Below are 27,371 nucleotides of genomic sequence, written 5' to 3'. Positions count from 1 at the left end.
AAATGGAGCAAGAGCCAGAAAATGGAGAACGTGCCGAAATTAAGATCATCAGGGAAGCATACAAGAAAGCCTTTTTATTTGTTAATAAAGGACTGAATACAGATGAATTAGGTCAGAAGGAAGAAGCAAAGAACTACTATAAGCAAGGAATAGGACACCTGCTCAGAGGAATCAGCATTTCATCGACAGAGCCTGAACACACGGGCCCTGGGTGGGAATCTGCTAGACAGATGCAACAGAAAATGAAAGAAACGCTACAGAATGTACGTACCAGGTTGGAAATTCTAGAGAAGGGTCTTGCCACTTCTCTACAGAATGATCTTCAGGAAGTGCCCAAGTTATATCCAGAATTTCCGCCTAAGGACATGTGCGAAAAGTCACCAGAGCCTCAGCCCTTTAGTTCACCACCTCAGCACGGTGAAGTAAATGAAAACACTTCAACTGCAAGTGCAGAGTTGGTTGCCACACCTACTTCTCTGTCCTTGCCATCTCAAAGTTGTCCAGCAGAAGCACCTCCTGCTTATACTCCTCAGGCTGCCGAGGGTCACTACACTGTATCCTATGGAACAGATTCTGGGGAGTTTTCTTCAGTTGGAGAGGACTTTTATCGGAATCATTCTCAGCCACCTCCTCTTGAGACTTTAGGGCTAGATGCAGATGAGTTGATTTTGATACCAAATGGAGTACAGATTTTTTTTGTAAATCCTGCAGGAGAGGTTAGTGCACCCTCGTATCCTGGGTACCTTCGAATTGTGAGGTTTTTGGATAATTCTCTTGATACAGTTCTAAACCGTCCTCCTGGATTTCTCCAGGTAAGCTGAAGGAAAATGTAAACTTAAATTGAAATATGTGTAGAAGGCATCAATTTTATTTGTTAATATTTATAATTTGTCCAGGATAATAAGTACAAAAAGATAATTACAGGTTTTATTTCCTTTTTAAATCTGTTCCAAAAAATTTCAGAACCCTGAATGTCTGTGTTTGTGTTCAGTAGTCTTTTTTTTTTTATAAGATATAAAGTCTTGTTTTGATATTAAGTTTGTGATGATAGGAATGGAGGGGGATCAGAGTGTTCATCCTTAAATTTTAATTCTTGGGGCCAGCCCGGTGGCGCACTGCTACAGTGCGCCGCTTGGGAGCACAGTGGCGCTCCCGCCGAGGGTTCGGATTCCACATACAGACCGGTTCCCGCTCACTGGCTGAGCGAGGGGCGGGCGCAGCACCGAGGGTTGCGATCCCGTTGCCGGTCCCGGTCCGGTACGGGGGCAACACTGAGGGTTGCGGTCCATTGCCGGACATGAAAAAAGACAAAAAAAAAAAAAAANCCGTTGCCGGTCCCGGTCCGGTACGGGGGCAACACTGAGGGTTGCAGTCCGTTGCCGGACATGAAAAAAGACAAAAAAAAAAAAAAATTTTTTTAATTCTTTATCTGAAGAAGAAACCTAACGCTTTTAATTTCAAAAGGAATTTATGTAATTCATGTGAATGTATAATATCCACAAATGTTGTCAAGACCCAGCTGAGGGTCTGAATTGGGCTAGATCCAGCCCATTCTCTAGAACAGTGGTTCTCATCCAGGGGTGATTTTCCCTCCCCAGGGAAGGTTTGGTAATGTCTAAGACATTTTTGGTTGTCACAACTGGTGGGTGGTTACTACTGCCATTGTGGGTAGAGGCCAGGGATGCTGCTGAACATCTACACAAAACGGCCTCCATCACCAACAAAATTATCCAGCCCCAAATCTCAGTCATGCTAAGGCTGAGAAACCCTGGTCTACAAGTAGAGACTGGTAATTTAAGATGTAATTTCAACATTCCAAGCAGATATATTTACCAGAATGCAGATAGTCCAGAGAACACAGGATGCAGTAAAGACTGGTACTAAGTAAAGGGTGGTGTCAGGGCATTGCTGTGGATTTACTGAGGTATTCTGAAGGTGGTGGTCCAGTGACGATCTGGTTTTAAAACTTTGGTTGTAGATGTGGGCAGGGGAGATGAGTACTTGAAATAAACATTCAGTATACATTGAGTATAACATTGCGTATAACAAAGGAGTTTGCAATGAAGAAATATCACCATTTAAGCAAAGGAGGTACTATTGTCCAAAGTCCAAATAATGTGGTTTAGTTACAGCATTTGTTTATTTTCTCTTATGGTATACCCTACTTTCGATTCTCATGCATCTTTTACATGGAGTCAACTTGAAAGTTATTTAAAGACAATTAGAGGCTTACTAGAAATGTGTGAATGGGATACTTTGGACCATTGCTGAAAGGAAAGGTACATTACTGGAGAGGAAGAATATTGTGAATCCTGTGGGTTATTTTAGGGAAGAAGCCTCAAGGTTAAGAATAGGCTTATTGATTAAAGTGGGGGTGGGGGAATTTCTGCTGATCTGGTAATGGTGTTGCACTGTAACAACAGAATTACAAAATCATTGGAAGGTCAAAGGTTTGGATGCCTCTACTGGCCAGCTGCCAAAAAATATATATATATATTGGGTCCTTAACACCTGGACAATTCGAGGTATAGGAAGTGAACGTCAGAAACACTGTACCTGGTTACATGAGCTCAATCATCAAAATGACTTGTACTCTAGTAAAAATTTCTTAGTGCTTTTAATTTTGTTTTTAATCTTTCTCATATCTCCTTTTTTGGTCCTAAATGAAAAGGCACCCAAAATAATTCAAATAAATAAAATTGCACCCAAAACTTAATTTGAGTCTTTTTAACAGGCTCTCATTTGCATGTATTCATGTATTTGTAGCAGAGTGTCCTAAAAATGAGTTATCATACTTATTTACTGAATGTTTTTATACTAAAAAACAGTAACAAACCAAGAAGTCAGATGTAATTTCCTATGCTATAAAAATCACTATTGGTCTACTCAAGAAATTAGAGTAAGATTATTTGGTTTTAAGTAGGCATCCTTGGAATTCTAGGACTTCAAAAAACTATTTTTCTTTTGGTTTTAGTTTTAATAAACTTTTTAAACCTGTTAAACCTGTAGTCAGTTCACACGGAACTTTGACATGAGAAAAACTGGGAGAAATCAGCCTATGGTGAATGAGCTCAACTATCTATAATAACCACCCTTAGAAAGGTCTAAGTTTTTCTGTTTTTTAGAAGACTTGGGGATACTTCAGTTCAATCAAGGTGACCAGAATATAGTTTATCTTAAGGAAATCATGGAATAGTAGAATAAACCTTTTCCAAGCTTTAGTCATTTTAGAATAACCTTTACAATTTTTTTTTAATACATACCCCTACTATTACTTAGTATTTCTATTAAATTTCTTCATTTGTTAATTCTATCCCAAACGATAACAATTGTGAAATTAAGGAAAAGATATATATTTGCCCTAATACACATCAAAATACATAACTACTCAGTTTTTAAGTTTGTAAATTACTTGACCTGTCATTTCACATAGCAGAGGGTTTTTATGTTGTACTTTGGAAAACATAGTAATCGGTTTTACAGTAACCTGTCTGAAGTTTGACTTTTATAAAAGATTGTGGCTTTTGAAACAAGTAGAAAAGAGAACCTGTAAAAGAAAAACAATTTGAAAATGTTTATTAAGTACTTTCCAGGAAAGAATCAGATTTGACCATTCCAGTCCCTCCCTGCACATTTATATTTTGTTGGTCAGAGATGATGGTAGTGTATCAGAATTTTCCATTGTCTATATGAAGTCGCATGCTCTTTGACTAATGTTTATCACACAATATTTTGATAACAGATTGGCTTCCCAAGTTTCTTGATAATAGGACAGTGTCCTGGGTGATGGGCATACTTTATGTTTTAGTTACTGAACATATCGCTTCAGAAATGAATACATTTGGAAATTTCAATTTAAACTTAGTCTCTTTTGAATTTAGATAGCCAGGATGTGAGCTTAAGTCTGAGTGTACTGACCTGCAGACCTCCCCAGATTACATTGCAGGAAAGCTTTGTGTCATTTTGCTTTAAATTCACAATAGATAGTAAATTCATAAGCATAACTTAATATATTCTAGTTCTGTCATGCCAGGTTCTCTTGGGCTTACTAAAAAAAAATTATTTCACATTGTGTATACTGGGTTTCTAATTAAAACAATTGTTTGGTTTCTCTGGTCCAGACTTCATGTGCTCAAATCACAGGTCCACTTTTTAGTTGTTTACTCTGAGCAACTTAATTGACTTCTCTGTGCCTCAATTTTCTTGTACATAAAATTACAGTAATACTAACCAATTTCATAGGACTGTTGTGATGATTAAATCAGTAAATACATGTGTAGTACTTGAGAACAGCTTGAGTTTGTCTGTTTATTACCACAAAGGGATGTCTAATTTGGATAATAAAAAAAACTTAATTGACTTTGTTATTTATTTAAAGCTACAATCATAAGTGGTTAACACTGGGCTATTTAAAGTCATCAGTTTTAATAATTGCTGGAGCAGTAGTATTTTTAGCACAGTTCTTATTGCAGGAAGATCAGACAAGCAAATGATTGATTTTCATTGGGGATTTGTTGATATTAACAGTTTTATAAAGCCTTGTAAAGCTTATTTTCTAGTATTACAATTTATTAAAACCTAGGTGAAAATCTGGTTGCATTGAATTTTTTTTTTCCTTCTACCAAATTCTTTTAGGTTTGTGACTGGTTATATCCTCTAGTTCCTGATAGATCTCCGGTTCTGAAATGTACTGTGGGTGCCTACATGTTTCCTGATACAATGTTACAAGCAGCAGGATGCTTTGTGGGGGTTGTCTTGTCCTCTGAGTTACCAGAAGATGATAGAGAACTCTTTGAGGATCTGTTAAGACAAATGTCTGACCTTCGGCTCCAGGTAACTTGTGTGATCACCTTTAGGATGAAAATCTACTTTAACATAAACACTTCTGTTTTTAAAGAAATTATAATAACCCCTAATGTGATCAAAGTTAGGAGACTGAGAGTATATAATTTGCCTGTGTGTTCACAACTACATGTTGGGAATTTGCTGTAAATAGTTGTTAAGATGTTAGGTTCTGGAGCCAAATTGCCTGGGTTTGAATTCGAACTCTTCCACTCGTAGCTGTTTAACTCAGCTGTTACTGATCTTCTCTGTACTTTATAGGAATAATAATGTTCATCTCATTGGGCTGTGTTGAAGATTAAAAGTCAGTACACTAAAGCAGTTATATCAGGGCCAGCAGGTGGTAATCCTCTGTGAATGTTAGCTGTTTTGTTTTCACCACTGTTTTACTGCTTGGTTGGAAAAGTGGACTAGTGGGACTAAATGGTGAAATGAAGGTAATTTTAGCTTTAGCAGATGGGTTTCATTGGACAGATTGGCATTTTGAAAAAGAAGCAAGTTTTAGTTGAGAGAATTGTCTTTGTTCTCATGGTAAATGGAGGCCAAATAAAGAAAAATAAAATATAATTTAAAATATGATCATCCTGGGCCGGCACGTGGCTAACTTAGGAGAGTGTGGTGCTGATAACACCAAGGCCAAGGGTTCAGACCCCTATATAGGGTGGCCGGTTGGCTCAGTTTGGGGAGCGTAGTGCTGACACCACCAGGTCAGGGGTTAAGATCCCCTTACCAGTCATCTTTAAAATATGTGTGTATATATATATACACACACACAAACACACACATCCAGGTCAGGGGTTAAGATCCCCTTACCAGTCATCTTTAAAATATGTGTGTATATATATATATACACACACACACACACAAACACACACATATATATATATATGAATGATCATCCTGTGAACTTTCCTTACTTAGCCTCTTTCCCTTGTCCACGTGCTTCTTTGTTACAGGCAGTTGAAATAGAATATTATGGAGAGGCATTCTTTAGGTGTTCTTGCTCATCCTGCTGTATGGCAAAGGGAAAAATATTTTTTATTATGAATATTGACAGTTATCTGGGGTTGAATGAGGTAATGAGGTTGACAACGTTATAGTATAATATTTTGTTCTCTCTTTCAATCAGCAGGTATTTGGAATCCATTATTTAACAAGGTACGATGTTAAATGATGGCATGGGAAGAGTGTGAGAACAGGAGACTACAAAGATAAATATATATATGTAAAATATATAACAGTCCCTGTTGCCAAGTAACTGAGAATGACCTGGTGATCAACAAGCCAATACTTTAGCATAATCAACAATTATTAAAGTGATGTTAACAAAACGCATGATTGCCATACAGAAGTGTATAGTCTCAGTGTGCTCACTGGGAGAAGTTTACAAAGGCAGGAACATAGTCAAATGGATCTGGGTTCATCTTGGCTTTGCTGTTTACTAACCGAACAAAGTGATACTCTTAAGTATTCAAGAACCTAATATGGAGCTGTTTCTCTCTTCACCCCAAATGCATTGGCCCTATATTACTGGGCTTTAGGAAAGAAATTAAACAGAGTTTTAGGCTATATGTTTATTTTCTCTGTTCAATTTTATATTTTTGGTTGTTATTTTTAGTTTGCTGTATTGTTGCAGAACTTCAACCATAAACAAAAGCTAATTACTAGCTATAATTTTGACTTGTTTTTACTCTTAAATATTCATTTGGTAAAGTATGTGCTAGCAAAATACCTTTAAATACTGAAAACAAAAACAAAATGAGCCTTCGAACAAAGAAGAGTAAAGTGGATATGAGTTTTATTAATTGCCTTTAAACTCATTTTAGTTTCATATGTATTTCCTAAAATGTGTTATTCATTATTTAGTTCAGATGTAGCTGCGTCTGATTTAGAGCTATACCAACAACTGCTTTAAGTTATCTTTTATACTTTGTCTTTTGAAATTTACTTTAGGTCATGTGCTATGAACCAAAGAACTCAGAGGTTTGTTGATGATGAGATAAAAGCACAGTATAGAGAAAAGAAAAGTAAAAGTATTTATTTATAGACTGTCAAACACTGACATTTGAACATGTATATCATTAGAGCATGCTGTAATGTGGCTAGAAGAAAGCCATCTAAAAAAATTCTGATTTGAGCTAAGGTTATTCCTTTACTCCCTAGACTGACTGGAACAGGGCAGAAGGAGAAAATGAATTCCAAATCCCTGGAAGAACAAGACACTCCTCCGACCAATTGAAGGAAGCCTCTGGCACTGACATGAGACAGTTGGGTCCTTCATTGGACCAAGGCAAGAAGGATGTGCGTCGTAAAGGAAAACGTGGAAAAAAGGTAAATAAAGGAGCAATAAGGTAAGGTGTGTGTGTTCTCTTTTGATGGTACTTTTTCATGTAATTTATATGATTGTGTCCCCATTTACTAAAGCACAGGAACTTGTGCAGAGTCACAAAGTGATTACTGGCAAAAACAATTACAATCAGCTTTACTGTTTCCCTTTCCAAGTGTTTGTTACTAAAACTGTCTTAAAAGGTATTCTGTGTTTGAGGGATAGATTTTTTTCCCAAATATTTGAAAGATTTTTGTAATACATTATATTTTATATTGTAAATTTTATTCTTATATTAATGATACATGTGCTTTTTTATTTGTTGTTCTGTACCTTCTTATATTCACCAAGAACTTGGGGCTAGATATGCTACTGTCTCCTTTTTCTTATACTCTACCATTTTTATTCAGTTCCCTGTTTCTTCATGGATGGGCAACAGGACAGAGGTTTGGATTTTTAAAAGATATTGAGTAGTTTTTTTCTTTCATTTCTTAGGTTGAGTATGTAATATGCTCTATATGGCAAATTTGATTTAGAGTTCAGTAAATATTTATTGAGTGCTAGAATGATGGGTATATGTGGTACAGGACAGAGGTTTGGATTTTTAAAAGATATTGAGTAGTTTTTTTCTTTCATTTCTTAGGTTCTGAGTATGTAATATGCTCTATATGGCAAATTTGATTTAGAGTTCAGTAAATATTTATTGAGTGCTAGAATGATGGGTATATGTGGTAAAAAAAAGTTTAAATTTCTAATCTCATGAAATTTACTGTCTAGTGGAAAGGACAGATTAGCAAAGAGGTAATTTCTGTCTAATGTGATCATTAGATAAAGGATATAGCTTAGCCTAATAGATAAGGGTTGGTGGATGGGTGGTGTGGGAAGCAGTAAAGAGCCTCCTAGAGGATATTTTGGCTAAGATTAGTCTTGGTTAAAGAGTTGGTCATACAAATAGCAAATTGAAAGGGATTCCAGGCAGAAAAGTAGTAGTGTAAGCAAATGTATGAAGAAAACAGCATTGCCTGAGTATTATGTTACAGGCAGTTCAGTGTTGTTCATTGCTGTATTTCACATCATCAGTTTTCAGTAGTTATCTTTGGAATTAATGAATATCACATGAACATTCTACGTTTACTTCCAAAGTGTCGCTGTGGTTTGTGTTGAACATCTTAGACCAGATTTATGAGAACATTGGGAGTCCAAAATTGTTCCAAGAAATATAAAGTTAATCACAAGAAACCAAATTCTCAAAAGGTAGAAAGGATATAGAGTCAAAAGTAAGTCTGCCTCCCATTCCTGTCTGCCAGCCACCTAGCTCCCCTCTTCAGACACATTGTTATTAGCTTCTTATTGTCCTTCAAGCTATGTTTATGCATAGTCAAACATATATACACACACGCGTACAATTTTTAACACAAATGGTAGCATGTAAAACATACTATTTTGTTCCATGCTTTTTCACTCAGTATATCTGGAAATTCTTCCATATTATTTAGAATTTATTTTTTTTTAAACTTAATTTCTTGGTTAAAAAAAAAATCAAATGATATTAAAAGATATACACAATGAAAAGTTTTACTCCCAACTTTGTTCCTATTCACACCATTCTCCCTGCCACCATAGGTGATCTCTTTTGCTAGGATCTTGTGTATCTTTCCTGGGTTTCTTGAGGCAGATGAAAGTAAATATAAACTGTTATTATTTTTTTCCCTTTTTTATGTAAAAGATAACATACTATATGGAGTGTCTTGTATTTTTTCGTATATTTATATTAATATATTTTATAGAGAACTTCCTCAATCTTTTTTACAACTACCCAGTATTTCATTCTGTGGATATGTCATAGTTTCTTATTGAGGGGTACTTAGCATGATTCCAATTTTTTTTTTTTTTTTGTATTACAAATAATACTTCAGTGTGAATGTCTTTGTAGATTTGTTGATTCATACATGCGTAGATAATCAGATATATTCCAAAAATGGGATTACTGAGTCAAAAGATAAGTGCTTTTGTAATTTTGATAGATTTTGCTAAATTGCCCTCCCTAGGGATTATACTATCCAGCACTCCCACCAGCAGTATATGAGAGTACCTGCTTCCCTTTACCTGGTCAACAGAATGGGTGGTCAGTTTCTCTGTATTTTGGCAGCCTGAAAAATGAGAAAATGGTATATTAAAATATCTTAACTTGCATTGATTTCATTTTGAGTGAGGTGTCTATGCTTAAGGGTCCCTTGAATTTTGTGTTCTGTGGATTGTCCATTCATGTTCTTTGTCCATTTTTATTAATACGTTTTTAGTCTTTTTCAGTTTCCAAGAGCTCTTTATGTATTAGAGATATTGGCTCATTGTCAAAGATACAAGTTGCAAATATTTTGCCCAGTTTGATTTTACTTATGAGTGGCTTTTCTCCCCACATAGAAGCTCTTGGTTTGTTTTTCGTTGTTGTTTTTCATATTTTAAGTGAAGTTCTTTGTATTTTTGTTGGACACTTTGATTTTCAAGTTATTTTACTATACTATGAGGTCTGAGTTAGCCTGCTCATAAGTTTTTAGAATAAAGAATTTAGCTTTAAGATTTTGAGTGTTGGCCCTAACTCTCATAGTAGCTAAATAGTAAGTAGTTAAATTAGCATAGTGCTGTGCAAGTATGTCTGTATTCCCCATTTCCATTTAAATGCAATGGCAGGTAGTTATATGTTTATATATTCTTACTTATTTTAAATTAAAAGTTTACTTGATGTCCTATCAAAGTCAGTTTATTTGGATACTTCCTTTCTCACTGATAGAGTCATTTAACAGAAATCTTTCAACTTTACTGAGTACCATGTGCATACTAATAACTATGGATGATATCTGTATGAAGGAACTCATAGTCTAGTTAAGGAAGGAAAAAAGTTAGTTTAAATATGAGTTGGTAAATGCTATATTAGAGTTGGGTTGGTATTTAAATCTTACCAATGGGGGCTTATAAATAAGACTAGAACAGTTTTCAGCTGCATGGCAGTTCTGGTGTTGTGCTTTGTAAGACATACCAGTTACTAGGTTGGCTAGAGATATTTCATTAATTATATCTAGTATTTGTTGGTTTAATATTTTATTACCCAATGCTTATAGTTTTTCCCCTTCTTAGTCTTTACTCTTTTTCATTTTGAAACATTTTCACCATTTAGACTAAAGGAACTTCAAGTGAAGAAGTTAACCTGAGTGACATTGTACCTTGTGAGCCAGTTTCAGAAGAAAAAGCAAGAGAATTACCTGAATGGAGTGAGAAAGTGGCTCAGAACATTTTGTCAGGTATTACAGTAATGTTCATTCCCCCTCCCCCCGTAATATGAAACTTTTGGAACTCAGTAAAGGTATTATTTATAAGAGAATACTTAGAAAGATATATTTTTTTAACCGGTAAGGGGATTGCAACCCTCGGCACGGTGTTGTCTGCACCATGCTCAGCCAGTGAGCGCACTGGCCATCCCTATGTAGGATCCGAACCCACGGCCTCGGCGCTACCAGTGCCGCACTTTCCCAAGTGAGCCACGGGGCCGGCCCATATTTTGGTTTTAAATAATCAATTTAAAAATACTTAAACAAAAGTAGAAGGAACTAATCTCCTAGAACATCACATATGTCATAAATTCTTACTGGCTTATTCTCTGTTTTACTCCTGGGAAAATTGGTAGTGAAAAGCTTTAGGAACCCCAAACTCCTCTCATAATAGCTCTGAACATAAAATGAATTACTTTCCTTTCCCCTTTGAAATTCCCTCTTAATCCTTCCCTTCCCTCCTGCCCCACTGCTGTGGTCTGAATCTTTGTAGCCCCCAAAATTCATATGTTGAAGTCCTAACACCAAGGTGATGGTATTAAGAGGTTGGGACTTTGGGAGGTAATACGTCATGAGGGAGGAGCCCTAATGAATGGGATTAATCGCCCCAGAACACTGCTTTGCCCCTTCCATTATATGAGGGCACAGCAAGAAGGCACCATCTGTGAACCAGGAAATTGTACCTCATCAAACAGCTAATCTGCCAGCACCTTGGTCTTGGGCTTCCCAGCCTCCAGAACTGTGAGAAATAAATTTCTGTTATTTATAAGCCACCAGTTTATGGTATTTTGTTATAGCAACTTGAACGGTCTAAGGCACCCATGAAAAAAATGAGATGTTCATCTATCTTTGGAAACAAAGCAGCCCTCCATAACCATAAAGCAGTGCAAGCTGAGAAGATCTGAGGGTGGTGGCCTACCTGTTTGGGAAGATAGACCCTGCTATTTAATTGTGGTTAGAGAGGGCTCAGATAGATTATTCTAAAACCAGAACGATCATTGCTTACATGTCTTTCTGCTTCAGTTGGTTACTTAGCTTTTCAACTGTAGTATTTCTCTGATTTATACTTTTTATCTTGTTTTATTTAAAAATTTTGCCAATCACCATTCAATAAGTCAAACTCATGACCCAGTAATGGGTCTTGACCTGTCATTTAAGCATTTAAATGACTCTCAATTCAGATTTCATCTCTGTACTAAAAACCCACTAAAATAGTAAAGGTATTTAAAGCAGAGGAAATCTTCAGCATAAAAAACCAACAAGCTAAAATGGCTGATTGTCTAGGAGCTAATAAAATATTTTCCCAGTGTCAAAGAACTGTGCTTGACACAAGAAGAAAAGATAAAGCCAAATTTTCAAATATAAGTGCAATACAGCCATGCGCTGCCTAATGACATTTTGATCACCAACAGGCTGTTTATGTGATGGTGGTTGGAGCAACAGACTATACCATATAGCCTAGGTGTATAGTAGGCTATGCCATCTAGGTTTGTGTAAGTGCACTGTACAATGTTCACACACGATGAAATCACTTAACACACTTCCCAGAGTGTATCCTTGTCGTTAAGTAATGTATGACTATAGTGAAAATTGACCCTTAAAAACAATTTTCAAAGAAATTGAGAAGAAAATCCTCTTCATTCTTACTACTCTGCCCCCTAACTTTACAAGCTGCTAAGCATTACTAGGAAGTCGGTATTCAGAAAACTTGCCTGTTACCCACACATGTAGAAAACTAGATTAAATGGTCATTTTCCCAACTTTTTTGAGTTGATACTGGTTTAAGTTTGTTCCGTTTAGTATTGCTGTGTAACAAACCACCCCAAACTTGAAAGCATGAAACAGCAAATATTTGTTTCTGCTTAGGAGTTCTGTGGGCCAGCTATTTGGAAAAATCAGTAGGGATGGCTTGTGTCTGCTTCATGATGTCTAAGGAAGACTCAGCGGCTGACTGGTGATTCAACAGCTGGGGACTGGAATGATCTAAAAGCTTCTTCTTGACTTACATCTCTGGCATCTGGGTGGAGAGCTCAGAGTCTGTTGAATAGCGTGCCAACACATGGCCTCTCATCTTGACTTCCTCACAGCATGGTAGCCTTAGGGTTGACTGGCTTCTGCATGGTGACTCAGGGCTTCAAGCATGAATCGTCCAGCAAACAGGCAGAAGCTGCATTACCTTTTCTGACATAGTCTTGGAAATTTCCAGCATCATTTGGTTACAAACAAGTAATAATCCTGCCCAGAGTTTAGGAGATGTGACATAGATTCAACTTCTCAGGGGGAGGAATGTCAGAGTTGTGTTGAAAGAAAACATTTGGAATAGAAGATATTATTTTTGCACATCCTTAGAAAGTATCACTTCCCACAAAGTCTTAGGCCTCCTGCATACCACACAGGTTCCACATAGTGGTTCTACTGGAAGAGTTAGAGCGTCCTTAAAGCCAGCTAATCCTGGGAAGAGGCCTGTAGAGATTTCAGAAGAACTCTTAGCATTGCATCATTTAAAAATGAGTAAAAACTACATTCTAGTAACACTTCTTCACTACCTGTGACTTTATGCCAGTAACTCTTCATACTGTGCTTTCAGGACTAAAGTTCTGATAATATCCGTCATACTTGGTGACCATAAAACCATTTACTTGCTTATCAGAGTAATATCTCTTTATGTGCTTTTTAATAGAATGAATATTAACTAGCTCACCAAATATTTAAGGTACAAGTAAAAAAGAAAGGGGCAGAAAATATTCAAGATTTACTCCAGGGAAAATTATCTGGTCTGTCAAGAGACTATTTGTACCTCATGCAGCCTCTGTACAAAAGTGAGTAACCAGGGATCTAAATTGAGCTCATTCTCCTTAGCCCATGATTGGTTCTTTTCCACTCTCAAAGGATGAATAAAAATCAGTAAAAGCTAGTCATAGGTTTTACAAACATAAAATGTGAAAAAAGTGAAATAATTGTGCTTAAAATTTACCTGTCTTGTATATCAGCTTGAGAAGCCTAGACTTACACTTTAAGAAAGTAGCTGCCATACATTTTAGATGCAGTAGGGCTTAGTAAGCTAATTTGGGAGGAGATAGAGAGTTGGTGATTATAGACTGATTGTAACCCACTTCTGGAGCAGCCTACCTTAAACAATTCTGAAAGAATAAAATGTTCTTGGGATGCCATATTTAGATTGTGCTTTTTAATGAACCGATATAAATGAGAGAAGCAAAGGTTTTAGAAGTTGTGAGATAGCAAAAGATCATCAAGGGCATTTGAATGTACCTTCTCTATCCCCTAATCTTCCCAATTTAATAAGGACTCTGGGACTCTATGCAGACAGTCAGTGTGGAGTCAGGGGGAGTGATCACTTTCTTTTTTTTTTTTTTTCCTTTTTGTCTTTTTTCGTGCCCGGCAACGGATTGCAACCCTCAGTGTCGCGCCCGTACCGGACCGGGACCGGCTACGGGATCGCAACCCTCGGTGTTGCTCCCGCACCTCGCTCAGCCAGTGAGCGGCCGGTCTGTATGTGGGATCCGAACCCTCGGCGGGAGCGCCACCACACTTCCCAAGCGGCGCACTGTAGCAGTGCGCCACCGGGCCGGCCCAGGGAGTGATCACTTTCTGCCCACCCATTCCAACACATCATCCTATGGCTGGTTGTAAGCAGGAGGGCTGATAGTGCAAGTATGATACACCCATAAGGTTTCTCCAAGATTGTTTTTTACTACCATTCTGTGCTTCTAGGCTCTGACAAGGAATTTTCCATTTTGTTTAATTTAGTCTGTTAAAAAGTAGCCACAAAAAAGCACTCCTAGGGCCGAACCGGTGGCTCACTCGGGAGAGTGTGGCGCTGGGAGCGCAGCGGTGCTGGGAGCGCCGAGGCCGCAGGTTCGGATCCTATATAGGGATGGCCAGTGCGCTCACTGGCTGAGTGCGGTGCGGACGACACCAAGCCAAGGGTTCCGATCCCCTTACTGGTCACAAAAAAAAAAAAGCAACAACAAAAAAGCACTCCTATTCTTTAATAGATTCTTTGTAGGACCACATTCTTTGTAGGATTCTTTGTAGAACAGTCTTTTGGCTGTCAGGTCCACAGAGATCTTTATTCTAATACCAAGATATATAGAATTAACAAAATATCATCAAAGAGCAATCATATAGTCAAGTAACTTATACTTTGGGTACAGAGTTGTTACACCTCTCACTGTGTAACAGAGACTCAGAAAAGATTACTCAAAGCAATGTGAATGTAATGAGAAGCCTGAAGGGACTGTACTTCAGCAACTCCTCTGTTAGAAGGAGAAACTGGGTTCGGCCCTGAGTCAGTTTTTGCTTTCAGTTTTTATTGTAAAGACAAGGAAGTTACAGGAAAAAAAACAGATGGTTAATCAGTCATAGTAAGAACATAAAGAAATTGGCTATGTAACAATCTTCATCCAAGCATGCATGGTTCAAAATAGTTTAAACAATATACCATCAAAAGAGTCATAAATCTAAGCTGTGTGACATGCAAAAGAAACAGTAAGATAATCATTAAAGTGCCTGACTTCTTGAGAAACTCAAACAGCTTTAAAGCAAAATGTGGAACAACCCCCATGTACTGACTAATCTAGCAGAACATCCTTGGAAATCTTAACTTACATATTTTCCCATCATTTAAGTTTTGTTGTATTATGAGTTATTGCCTTCAGAACAATCCCTGTTTTGCTTCACTTCTCTTGTTCACATTAAAGGCTTTAGACCTGTGTGTTTCCTTTTCATAAAATCTTCCAGTGAACCCATTATATTAACAATCAGTGTATACAGTCCCTTACCTAAACAGTGATTGGAGTTGATTCGGTGGGCTCTTGCCCCCTAACTGTCGGCTCTTGCCTCATATCCAAGAACTTTTGTCCTGTACATGCATTGTCTAAAACTCAATACTAAAAATCAATTGAGAATCAACATATACTTTATTAGAATTGATTCGGTGGGCTCTTGCCCCCGAGCTGTAGGCTCTTGCCTCCCTACCCAAGGACTTTTGTCCCATACATGCATTACCTAAAAACCCTATCTAATAATCAAATAGGAATCAAGATTTCTAGTCCTCTACACAGTGATTATGTGCTAAGATAAATCATTTCTAGATTTTTAGGGGACCAAATCAAATATCATAAGATATATGTCATATGATTGGGAATTCAATAGCGGTCATGTTGTGGTAGCCAGTACACTCTTAGTTCTGCCAATTTTCCCCCTCTGTTAGCCAGAGATATAGAATATCAAAAACAGAATATGAAAAGATCAATGTTCTAAAACTCATATTTCTTAAGATAAATTTACTGAAACTTGTCAGAAAAGTCAGGTTCTATATCTTCTTCCATTTCAACCAGCCTTTTATCAGGAGGGAAAGCTGTGATTTGGGTGTCCTATTTTTAATAAGTATAGATGTTAGGTTTCTTTAGTTTAGTGAAAGTGGACAATGTTCCTTACACAAACTGTAGTGGTTAGGTTTGAGTTGGATAAAGTTATCTGCCAAATTTTCATTTATTCAGCATTCATTGTCTGCCATCTGTCAGTATTAACTGGTTGCATAGGATGCAAACATGAACAGAATCTATATCTGGTACTACACTTACCATTTAAAAGATTAAATATTACATTTCTTTCTGTTGCAGTCTCTGCAGTTTTAACATATTTACCTGTATTATGTTCTCCCATGGTGATATCTTGTTGATTATTTATGTCTAGTATTTCTATTAGTACTATGACTTTTAATTTATTTCATTTTCATTTATTTTTCTCAGTCATCAATGGACTCCATCACTTTTGTTTGTTATAGTTTTCATTGTGGTGTTATAGTCTCCTTTGTTTCATTATCATTTATTTTATGATTTCTCAGTCTTCCTAAACTTCAGCTGGTTTTTAATTTTTTTAAACTTTTCAGCTTGTAATTAATAAACTCTAAAATCACATAATTTCTTTGATGGACATCTTCAAGTCTTTTATTGTTATGGGAGCCTGTTTGCCACTTGGGTTTAAGACCTGATTCTCTCCAAAGTTGGTTTCTGGGTAGGACAGTAGGGTTGGATTTGAGGTGGAAGTGTTGACTAAAATAGGAAGAGAAACAATGAAATTTTCTAATTAGTTATTACTTGCCATTTTTCATTGTTAACATTCTAAAAAACAGCTATGATTTTCACATGATTGCTGGATGCTTACTACTGGGCTGGAGTAATTATGTAAAACCATGCCACGGGCCTTGAGAAACATACTTAGCATTTTTTATGTCCAGCTTTAAAAGCTCATTGTTTCAGCGTTTGCCAAAAAGGAAATATTTTGAACTGTAAGCTCTCTACAGAGGAGGGAAACACTTTCCTTCTTGTCTTAGGGGACACTGTTCTTGTGTATCTTCTTACTTCTCTCATCTCTCTCCCACTCTTTCTTTCCCCACATGCCCACTGGCTGAGGACCTTTTCTCCTCACTAGAGAAGGTCCTGCCGTCCTGCTTTTCCTCTGGCAACTGCTTCTTTCATTCATGCTGCAAGAAGCATGAGCAAAATAAAGGGCTAGGGCCCACTGTCATGGGAACTGGCTCAGTCATCCAGGCCACTCTCTTCTCTTTTAGGTTTTCTCTTCTTGTGCATTCTTTGGGTATTCTCATGTTTTTGTCATTTGGGTTTATGTCACAAGCTAAAAGTTGCTGAAATGCAGAGGTTTGGATTTAGGATTGAGGAAAGAACAGGACCCCATGCCTAATACCTTTAGCCTAAAGCAAACACAAGTTCTATCTTGGCATTGAGATACAGGTTTTTTGGTTTCCAATTTGCACTGTTTGTGTCCTTCTCCCTCAGGATTTCATGAGGGAAAGTGGTGCCTGGACTGAGACAAAAAGAACAAGAATGTCTGTGTCCTGTAGCCAAATAACTATCTTAATGGCACCAAAACTCAAAATTAGTACCTAATAATAGTATACTGTAGTAACATATAATGTACAGAGATACCTACAAGTTGGCTTGAATGTTTATGTCATGGCCTGTTTGGGATCTGAATATCGAACTCCTTTTATTTTTTCTTGTTGATGTTACAAGTATTTATTAAAGGATGATTGGCTCTAATATTACGCAATTTTTAATTTTCCTTTAAATAGGTGCTTCCTGGGTGAGTTGGGGTTTAGTCAAAGGTGCTGAATTTACTGGCAAAGCAATCCAGAAAGGTGCTTCTAAACTCCGAGAACGGATTCAACCAGAAGAAAAACCAGTGGAAGTTAGCCCAGCTGTCACCAGAGGGCTTCATATAGCGAAGCAGGCTACAGGAGGAGCAGCAAAAGTCAGTCAGTTCCTGGGTAAAGTAATTTTAGATGACTTCTTTTTAGTTAAATTAAAAATAATCTTATAATTCAAGGTTAATCTAAATGTTCATTTAGATGGTTTAATCTCAAGAATAAAGAATTAGGACAAAGCAGTTTCACCTTACTACTCATAGTGGGACTTATGGACCAGCAGCACCAGCGTACCTGGAATCCTTAGAAATGCAGAATTTCAGGTAGCAGGCATACCTACTGATTCAGAATCGGCATTTTTAAAGGGTTCCTAAGTGATTCTTATTTGTGTATTAAAGTTTGAAAAACTCTGATTAAATGTGTTAGATATGTTAGAGAGGAGAGTGTATATGTCTTTGAAAAGGAGTTCTGAATATATTTGCTATTCTTAAATGTACCTGAGGAATATGACTCTTTTAAGGACAGCAGTTCATTGCTTAGTAGTTGAGGGTCAAGAGAAAGGGATGTACTCCTATCATTTGAGAAAAGCTGACTTAATGATTCTGGTGCCAGTCTGCCCAAGCAATGGACTTCTAATCCCATGTCCTTTGAGAATCACAGCACTAAAGTTTGATGTTTTTTTTTTTTTTTGTCTTGTTTTGTGACCGGCAATGGATCGCAACCCTCAGTGTCGCGCCCGTACCGGACCGGGACCGGCAACGGGATCGCAACCCTCAGTGTTGCGCCCGCACCTCACTCAGCCAGTGAGCAGCCGGTCTGTATGTGGGATCCGAACCCTCGGCAGGAGCGCCGCCGCGCTCCCAAGCAGTGCACTGTAGCAGTGCGCCACCGGGCCGGCCCCTAAAGTTTGATGTTTTAAGATAGTCAGAAAACCCTAAAGTTTGATGTTTTAAGATAGTCAGAAAAGTCCTTAATGGATTACTGTTAAATCTAGTGAGATTATCTTTTTTGGTATTTAGTATTCTTTTGAATCAGTTTTGGGTTGTTTACTTTTATAGACTTAAACACGTTTTATTTCACTGAGAGATTTGCTGACAGAAAAAAATACGAATACACTTAGCTGGAAAATGCTAAATGTGTATCTACTGCATTGCAGTAGTCAGATAGAAAAGGTGGAATTTTTCTTTTAAGAAATTTTTCTTTTAAGCTGAAGTGTTGAAAAAACTATGTATATGTAAGAGGCAAGGTTATAAATATCAGTAGACTCTGCAAACACATCATTAAACTAAACAGTAAATAGCCTTTGTTTGAAAAATAACCAAACTAGCTTCTCATCCTTAAGTAGAAATGGTAACATTGTGCAGTAAAACAGTTTTATTTAGATGTTTATTTAGGAATTGTGCAGGTTAAGAATGGTAAAATCAAGGGAAAGAATACATTTTTTTCTAAGTTTTCTTTCTTTATGGTTATATTAGTTGATGGAGTTTGCACTGTAGCGAATTGTGTTGGAAAAGAACTAGCTCCACATGTCAAGAAGCATGGAAGCAAACTTGTTCCAGAATCTCTTAAAAAAGACAAAGATGGGAAGTCTCCCCTGGATGGTGCTATGGTCATAGCAGCAAGTAGTGTTCAAGGTAACAAAAGGGCCCAGAATTTTAACTAGAGAGGTCTGTTTGCTTTGAGCTAGATTTACTTACTTTTAAATATGTTTGCAGGGTTTTCTACTGTCTGGCAGGGATTGGAATGTGCTGCTAAATGCATTGTTAACAATGTTTCAGCAGAAACTGTACAAACTGTCAGACACAAGTAAGTTGGATTTTTATCATTTTAATAATTAAATCTCTTACAGCATTTGTATAAATCCGTATGACATAAGTTAAGATGATTAATGTACTTATTTTTAAGTATCTGATAAATTTTTTCCACTCAGTATTTATTAAAAAGGGAGAAGAATATTTTTAGTATAGTAATAGAAGTCTTGTGACTTTGCTTTGTACTAATTGCTATAAATATTTGTTCATCGTTAGTGCAAAGAATAGGTTTAATCTTTTTTAAAAAAAGGCGGGGGGAGGCTAGGATTTCCGTATTTATCTTATTAACTACATGATCTTGATGGGTGATGTTTGCCTGAAAAATCTTGAATTGTAATTAACTGTTGTATCCCTTATTAATATTAGCTTGTTCTGTATACAAAGACTAAAACTAAAGTCTTTTTTGACTAAAGTCAAAACTTATTTGACTATAATTACCACTGTTCATTTGTGTTGGAATGAACAGATGGTATGTCTTCTATTTCATGTTTTTTTTTTTTTTTTTTTTTTTTGGTCTTTTTCGTGACCGGTAAGGGGATTGCAACCCTTGGTGCGGTGTTGCCCACACCGCGCTCAGCCAATGAGCGCACCGGCCATTCCCATATAGGATCCGAACCCACAGTGGGAGCGTCGCTGCGCTCCCAGCGCCACACTCTCCCGAGCGCGCCACAGGGCTGGCCCTATTTCATGTATTAAGAAATGGACAAAGATAGAAATGAGTGATTTGCACAGGATCATCTGATAAGTAGTGTTATGATTTTTTTCTAATTTGGCCTTGAGCTGTCCCTGGAGAGTGTCTATAAATTCTAGTCCTACCCTGACAGGGCTCCAGGGCAGGTGGTCATGGATGTTATCGTATATCTTTCACAGGATACTTCTTTTACCTGGCAGATGGTCTAATGCATATGTGTCCAACCCATGACCAGGTTTCCTCTCCCAGGATTCTTGTTTCTGTAGGCAGACGCCCTTGTGGCTCTTGTCTGACCTGTGTCAAGTTTATTCCTACCAAGATAGCCACTCTCTAGGAGACCCCTGACTGGGAGGAGAGTTAGGTTGGGATATGTTGGTCAGGTGAGACACAGAGAAGGCAGCACAACAAAACACATGAAATAACAGAAACATTTTATTATTCACAGATTTGCAAGAGAAATGGGGTATCCATGAGGGCCAATGGAAAGCCCAGAGACAGCAGGGTGCTCAACCAGTGGGTGGGGAGTGAGAGAAGAGAGAACACATGTGCAAGAGAGGGAGAGGAGACCTGTAAGACTGTGCCTTTATTACAGTCTAAGGGCGTTATCCCCTTGGCTTTCCAGTGGGAGCTGTGGATTGGCTAGTTTAAAAAAAACATGAAGGGGGGAACTTATTTACATGACTCTGATGTTGATCATTGGTTTTATTGTGGTCAGCAGCTGTGGAGTGTGTTGAGTTTTGGGTTAATGAGATGAGAAACAAGTGGGCATATCACAAACCACACAGGGAGGGGAGGTTTAGGCCAAAGGATGCAACTGAGTTTCAGGCCTAAAAGTGGGTGCTGAGTCAGCAACTATATTAAACAAATTTATGACAGGTGGTGTTAAAGATGAGATTTAAAGCAAGATTTTCTGCCTTTAGCTCTTTATAGTTTCTACCTGACAATACTGTCTTTATACAGTACTACAGGAGTCAAGGTCTAAAAATTATAGCACAAAGGACCTGAGTTGCCTTCTTAGCTTTGAAATAGTTTGGACCTTACTGTTTATTTAGAGAGAAAAGAAGAGTGATATTAATGGTGTTTGCAACACTTGGTTAATTGTGTTAATTATCCACTCATTGACATTTGCCTTTATACTTACGTATCGGGTACTGTGTTGTGTCTTTCATATGTATTATTTAATTTTTAATGCTGTTATTATCTCCATTTTACAGTTGAGAAAACCAAAGCATAGAGAGTTAAATACCTTGTTAAAGGTTACACTCCTAGTAGTGGAGCTGGGTTTTGTCATCAGAACCTGTGCTCTGTAGTACAGAGGACAGTGCTGGGCCACACTGCCGTTGTTGGGTAATTTGTGCAAACTTAATACTCTAGAGTTATTTTTCAACGCTAACATGTTTTTAGATTTCTCCCACCTTTGGCTTAGGAAATACTAACTTAATTTCCATCCTAAATTGGTTTGATCTGCTTGTTCTGGGGTGTGTATACTTTTGAATCAAAGCAACATGGCATATCATCTTGGAGTGTCAACTTTACCAAAAAGTTGGGAAAAAAAAAAAAAAGAGTAGATCTGAAATTCTTTTGATAGAATGTAAAACAAGTCTTTCAGCTCACCTCTTGCTACTTGTGGCATTGACATCTGACTAATATTCATTAATTTTTTTATGTCCCTGAGGTTACTTTTATGGCTCAGTCATAATTAGAAAAATAGTTTCTTTTATAGCAAGAGCAGGAGAAAGTCAGAAGTACCTTTTAGGCCAAAAGGGAATTAGAGTATCATTATCATTTGTTAGCACAGATAATTAGTCATATTAGAAAGTAGGTGGTGCTTTGTTGGTTTTGTCCATATATTGCTATAATGGAAAAAATGCTTACCTAAGTATAATCAACTTATTAAAAGTTTGAAATTCACATAACTAGACAATACTGGGTTTGGGGATAGATTTTGTATTTCTGGTCCTTAGTGAATAGAACTTATGAGGAATAGGATATTTTGACAGTAGTTCTGAGGTGATTTATTTCTATTATGGTATATATTGCTCTTTTTATCCTTTTCTTCATCAAAGATTTGTGTAGGAAAAAAATTAAGCAAATAAGTGAGAATTTAGTTATGTAGCTTTTTATTTCTAACTATGGGGATGATTTAATCTTAGCAATAATTTAGTTTCTGCTATTAGAAAGTTGGAAAGATGGGAGAGGCAGTGAAAGGTTTTATGCAAGTAATACTGTTTTCCCACCTCTAGGGATAATCTGGCCTAGAAGTAGAAAGTGTCATTTAAGAGAAGAAACAAAAAGTATTGAACCAGTAATAACTTAGTGACAGAACTGAAGAAATAGAAGAGTTAGTTGTCCCTTTGTCTAATTTAGTTCTCATTTATTTACATAAATTTATATTTATTTATATCCTTATTTCATTACATTTATCACACTATCAAAAAGTATTTTGTAGGGCTGAGCCCGTAGCGCACCCGGGAGAGTGCGGCGCTTGGAGCACAGCAGCGCTCCCACCGCGGGTTCGGATCCTATATAGGGATGACCAGTGCGCTCACAGCGCTCACTGGCTGAGCGCGGTGCAGCCGGTCTCAAAAAGGACAAAAAAAAAGTATTTTATAGAACAAGCATTTGTATTGTTCTACTGCAATTCAACTGATGATAGTATAATAAAGAAAACTTATATGCTTATTACCTGTGAAAAATTATTACTCTCCCAAGTAGTTGCTTTAAATCTGCCTTAATTATATGCATTATGCCTAGGAGAAAAACAAATGTATTATATAAACTTTCTTATCTGATTTCTGGGATATAAGCCAATACAGAGGATTAACTACATTCTTAATATTTTTAGGTAAATGTATAGGAACTATTCATTAAGAATCCATTTATTTTTGTGAGTTACATGAAGACTTGCAAGAACAGTGAAAAGCAATAGTGACTTTAAACCTACCACAGTAACCTACGAGATAGCACCTGTTAAATAATTTATCACTCTTCTACATAGTTTCTGAGTTTTACCTTTAAGCTCCTTTTGTTCTTCTTTGAATTGTTTAAGGAAGAATAATATAATTTAGCAAGTTAGATCTATTTTTATTTTCCCCTAGCAATATTTTATCTTCAAATATATATTTGTGGAAAACAAGTTTAATAAATATTTTCCTGCAAGGAATTTACCGTTTCATGGCACAGTATTTTATCAGTTTAAATGAAATTTAGTTAAAATTTCCCTTATATTTGCACTTAGTGAAGGGGTATCTCCAATGGCAGATGTCATGTTACCCAAAACCAGTTCTGTGTAACGTCTATTCAGGAATTGTGTAGAATCAGTCTTCTCTTTTCTACGTGGTATCTAAAAATATTTAAACACTGTCATTACGCCCATCACATGTTCTTTCTTGACTTCTCAGTACCCTCAGTTCATTTAACAGTTCTGTTTATAGTGTGGTTTCCTGATCCTTTATTCTGACAGTAGTATTTATGACTGGGGCTTGGATGACTGTGAGAAGGCCCCCTGTCTTCTGTGCCATCTGCAAATCCTGTGGAATGCTCAGGGGTTGCAAAGCAACAGGAACTGGCAGAAAGCAGTTATAGGGAGCTTTTCTGTCTGGTGACTGGTATGGAAGTCCCCAGTCAAGAATAGTAGAGTCTTAAGGTTTGTCAGACTATCGGTTTTGCCATGTGTTGGCTCTGATATAATTATCAACATTCAGCAAAGGACAGAATGGAATCATCATTCACACTTGTAGCACCTGGGTTGAAAAAGCCAAGCACAAACAAGCCAGTAGTATCAAAAACCACTGTTCTAGGCCAGACTAATAGTGATAGAGGACAAATCTGTCGGATAAAATTTCTAGGTATAGGTCACAAAGCACCTGGGAAACTTCAGTGTGTCTTAGAGAAGATGTAATATTTTGTCTTTTTGTTGTTGTTGTTTAAGCAGTCCTCTCCTTGTGGAAACCTGTGGGCAAGAAAAGCTTTAAAAGCCTGGTGCCAGAAAAGGGATAAAGAGTAAAACAAAGTAGTGGGAAGATATGTCTTAATATCCTTGTATAGGACCTCAAGTTGTATTTTCTCATAGAAATGGTATTAAACTCAGTTATCATGATTGTGAATAATAACTACTTTTGTATGGGCTTTATAATTTCCCAAACATTTTGCTATATACCTGATGCTTAAGAAACTCTGAGATGGACAGGGCATTACTCATTTGATTCATTCAATAACTATTTATTGAATGTCAGGCACTGTTCTAGATGCTTAGAATATATTAACCAAGAAAGCAAATATTCTTTTCTCCAATGAGGTTTATATTCTAATGAAACAAACAATAAGTGAGACATAAACAATGATTATTAACAAGTTCTATAGTATGTAGAAGGTGATAACTTATGGAAGAAGAAAGAACAGTTTAAGGGGGGATTGATTGGCAGTGGGGTGGGATGTATGGGATAAGGCAATTTCAACACATTAGTTACCGAGAAGATAATAGTTGATCCTACTTGAAGAAGATAAAAGTTGAGCCAGCTTGAGGCAGTGAGCCATGGGAAGTCCAGGCGGAGACCAGCCAGTACAGAAGTCCTAAGGCCTTCATGTGCTTGGTGAATTCAAGGAACAGCAAGCAGGCCAGCGAGCCTGCAGTAGAGTGGGATATCGGATAGAATGTCATAGAATATCTCCATAATGACAAATTCAGACTCCCAGAGCTTAAGACCTAACTAAAGTCTAGTTAAGGAAGAACTCAAAACCATTTTAATGACTCAGAATTCTTTGTGTCCTATAGTTGCTTCAGTGAAAATTTTCCCTTTTTATTTCTAGAAGGGGGGGATAAAAATAAAAAGAATGACTGATTAACAACCTTTATTATAATTTATTTTATTCTTATTCAACCATCTTTATTACATTATTCTCAGCTAGTCTAAGTTTATTTTCACATGCTATTTTTACTGAAGGAGAAAATACATATTTGTTACAGTGTGATTTCATTCTCTACTATGTTTTAAGCTATTAATTAAATTGAAACCTAAGCTTTGATTTTGCTTTCAGGGATACCTAAGTAAATTATATGACTTATTTAATGCTAATTCAGAAGACCTTAACTTATATTTATAATTTCATTGTACTTTCCAAAATTTTTCTTTTAAAGATACGGGCATAATGCAGGAGAAGTTACACACGATGCAGTGGATTCTGCTGTTAATGTTGGTGTAACTGCCTATAATATTAACAACATTGGTATCAAAGCAATGGTGAAGAAAACTGCAAAACAGACAGGACACACACTCCTTGAGGAATATCACATAGTTGATAATTCTCAGGGGGAAATTCAAGGAGCAGCAGCAAATAGAAACATGAGAGGAGAGAAGGACGAGCATACAGAGGAAGTAAAGAAGAATGAGGCAAAGAAGAAAGATAAGTGATGGAAATGCTGGGAGTCACCTATACCAAAGCCTTACAAGATGGATGAAATTTTGTTAAATAGGCAAATGCAGAATTCCCCACAGATTAACCAGTATTTTTAAAATGTATTTATTCCTACAATGTGACTGTCTCATATGTTTTATGGCATGTATTCTTCCTATAAGGAAAATAATCAGTATTCTTGCATCCAGCCTTTAGAAATATGCAGTTATAGTCTTAGTAAATTTTTTTTTTCTAAAGGTGGCGAAAATATTTTTGCAGTTAAAGCTAATAATACATGTGCTATAAACATTAATCCTAATGTTAAACTATTTTTATATCTATCTTTCAGAAAGCAAAGTAGGAAATTATATAGTTACATAAAATTTGACATTTAGCAACCTTGTTCTATTTATAGTGGGAAGGAATGACTTCAAATATTGTCTCCGTTTTTTGCACTAATTGTAGATTTTTTTTAAATTGTCAGAATTTTCAGCATGTAAGCTAAACAAAAACTATAATTCTAAACTAAAAGAATTCTCAGATAACATTTTAAAAGATTTAAAACAGGGAAGAGACACAAGAAAATGAGATTCTGTAAAATTATTTGGTAGCTTACCATTTGTTAGGAAATAGATCAGTCTTTTTGATTATAAAGTAATACAATTAGATTTTTAAGTCTTTTAGATTGAGACTGGTATTGATCTATTAGGAGCCCAGGAAATTTTGAGGTGTGATTAGTTTTGTTTTAAAGCTTGAAGTGATTATTATCAGCTTAAAACAAAAGGGTCCTTTAAGAAATCGTTTACCGTATCTGCTTTTTAAGTTTTTCCAAAGGCTAAAAATGTAAAAACTGAGATGTAAACAGAATTGCATTTACTGTTGGTAAATATATTTTTATTTGGGATTCAGTCATTGAAATTTATATTAAAAAGCCAATAAATTAAGTTATTAAAAAGGGAAAGGTTCTATTCATAATCAAGGTAAAGAATATGAAAACCTTACTCTTAATTGTGGGTGGGCATAATAGTTTCCACTTTGGCAGAAGACAGGATATTCACAGACCTGTAAGCTACAAGTATATAAGTAAATATCTAATGGCATTTTATTTTTGTTTACTGATTTTAAAAGATTGGTATTGGTTTTTTAGCTAGAGTCCATTCTAATAATTTCTGAGCTTCTAGTGGCTATTTAGTTCATTAGACTTTATTTGAAACTGTAAGGAATGTACTTTGTGAATAAAAATCTCCCTGAATTGCTTGGCCTGAAATATATTCATGGGCTTGTATTTCAGAAACACCTAAAATTCGTAGAGCTTTTTTCTAAGACCAAGGATAATGTACTAGTTAAAATGGAAATAAAATTCAGTTGGTAACTAGCTTCTAGTGTGTCTCTGCTTCATTCAAGTTTAAATGACTAATGGTGGAGCTGAATTTGAAAAATTACCTTAGACCAGAGGTCAGCAAATATGCCCCATGGGCCAAATTTTCTGCCCATCTGTTTTCATGAATAAAGTTTTATTGGAGCAGAGTCACACCCGTTTGTTTACATATTGGCTATGGCTGCTCTCCAGTACACCACTGGAGTTTAGTTGCAACAGAGACTCTGTGGCCCACAGGCCTAAAATATGTATTATCTGGCCCTTCACAGAAAACATTTGCTGACTCCTATATTAGGCTAAAGGAAATGGTCCTTTTCCACCATCCTACTAAGTCACTACCAGGAAGGCCTCTCTAAAGAACTTTTTACATATTGTAATAACACATAGAAAAAATTACATATAACAGGTAAGGTATAA

At 36.6% G+C, this 27,371-nt stretch overlaps 1 protein-coding gene across 1 annotated transcript; it reads left to right on the top strand.

Moving 5' to 3' along the window:
* On the top strand, positions 1-26,951 carry SPG20 (spastic paraplegia 20 (Troyer syndrome)). The gene is made up of 8 exons (XM_008586780.1): positions 1-812; positions 4,636-4,833; positions 7,006-7,173; positions 10,341-10,464; positions 17,609-17,803; positions 19,156-19,314; positions 19,396-19,486; positions 25,320-26,951. The coding sequence occupies exons 1-8, from the start codon at positions 3-5 to the stop codon at positions 25,591-25,593; spliced, it is 2,019 nt and encodes a 672-aa protein (XP_008585002.1). The 5' UTR covers positions 1-2; the 3' UTR covers positions 25,594-26,951.
* Positions 26,952-27,371: the final 420 nt, after the last annotated feature.

The sequence above is a fragment of the Galeopterus variegatus genome, unplaced genomic scaffold (genome assembly GCF_000696425.1).
Source record: "Galeopterus variegatus unplaced genomic scaffold, G_variegatus-3.0.2 Scaffold4115, whole genome shotgun sequence".
Lineage (NCBI taxonomy): Eukaryota > Metazoa > Chordata > Mammalia > Dermoptera > Cynocephalidae > Galeopterus > Galeopterus variegatus.
This window is presented reverse-complemented; position numbering and strand designations above follow the sequence as displayed.

What these genes read in the sequence shown, in the direction of transcription:
- SPG20 (XM_008586780.1), top strand. Translation starts at nt 3, where the DNA reads ATGGAGCAAGAGCCAGAAAATGGAGAACGTGCCGAAATTAAGATCATC. An exon ending in AAGGAAAACGTGGAAAAAAG is followed by an intron (nt 7,174 to 10,340) that starts GTAAATAAAGGA and finishes TTCACCATTTAG; the next exon opens with ACTAAAGGAACTTCAAGTGA. An exon ending in GGCTCAGAACATTTTGTCAG is followed by an intron (nt 10,465 to 17,608) that starts GTATTACAGTAA and finishes TCCTTTAAATAG; the next exon opens with GTGCTTCCTGGGTGAGTTGG.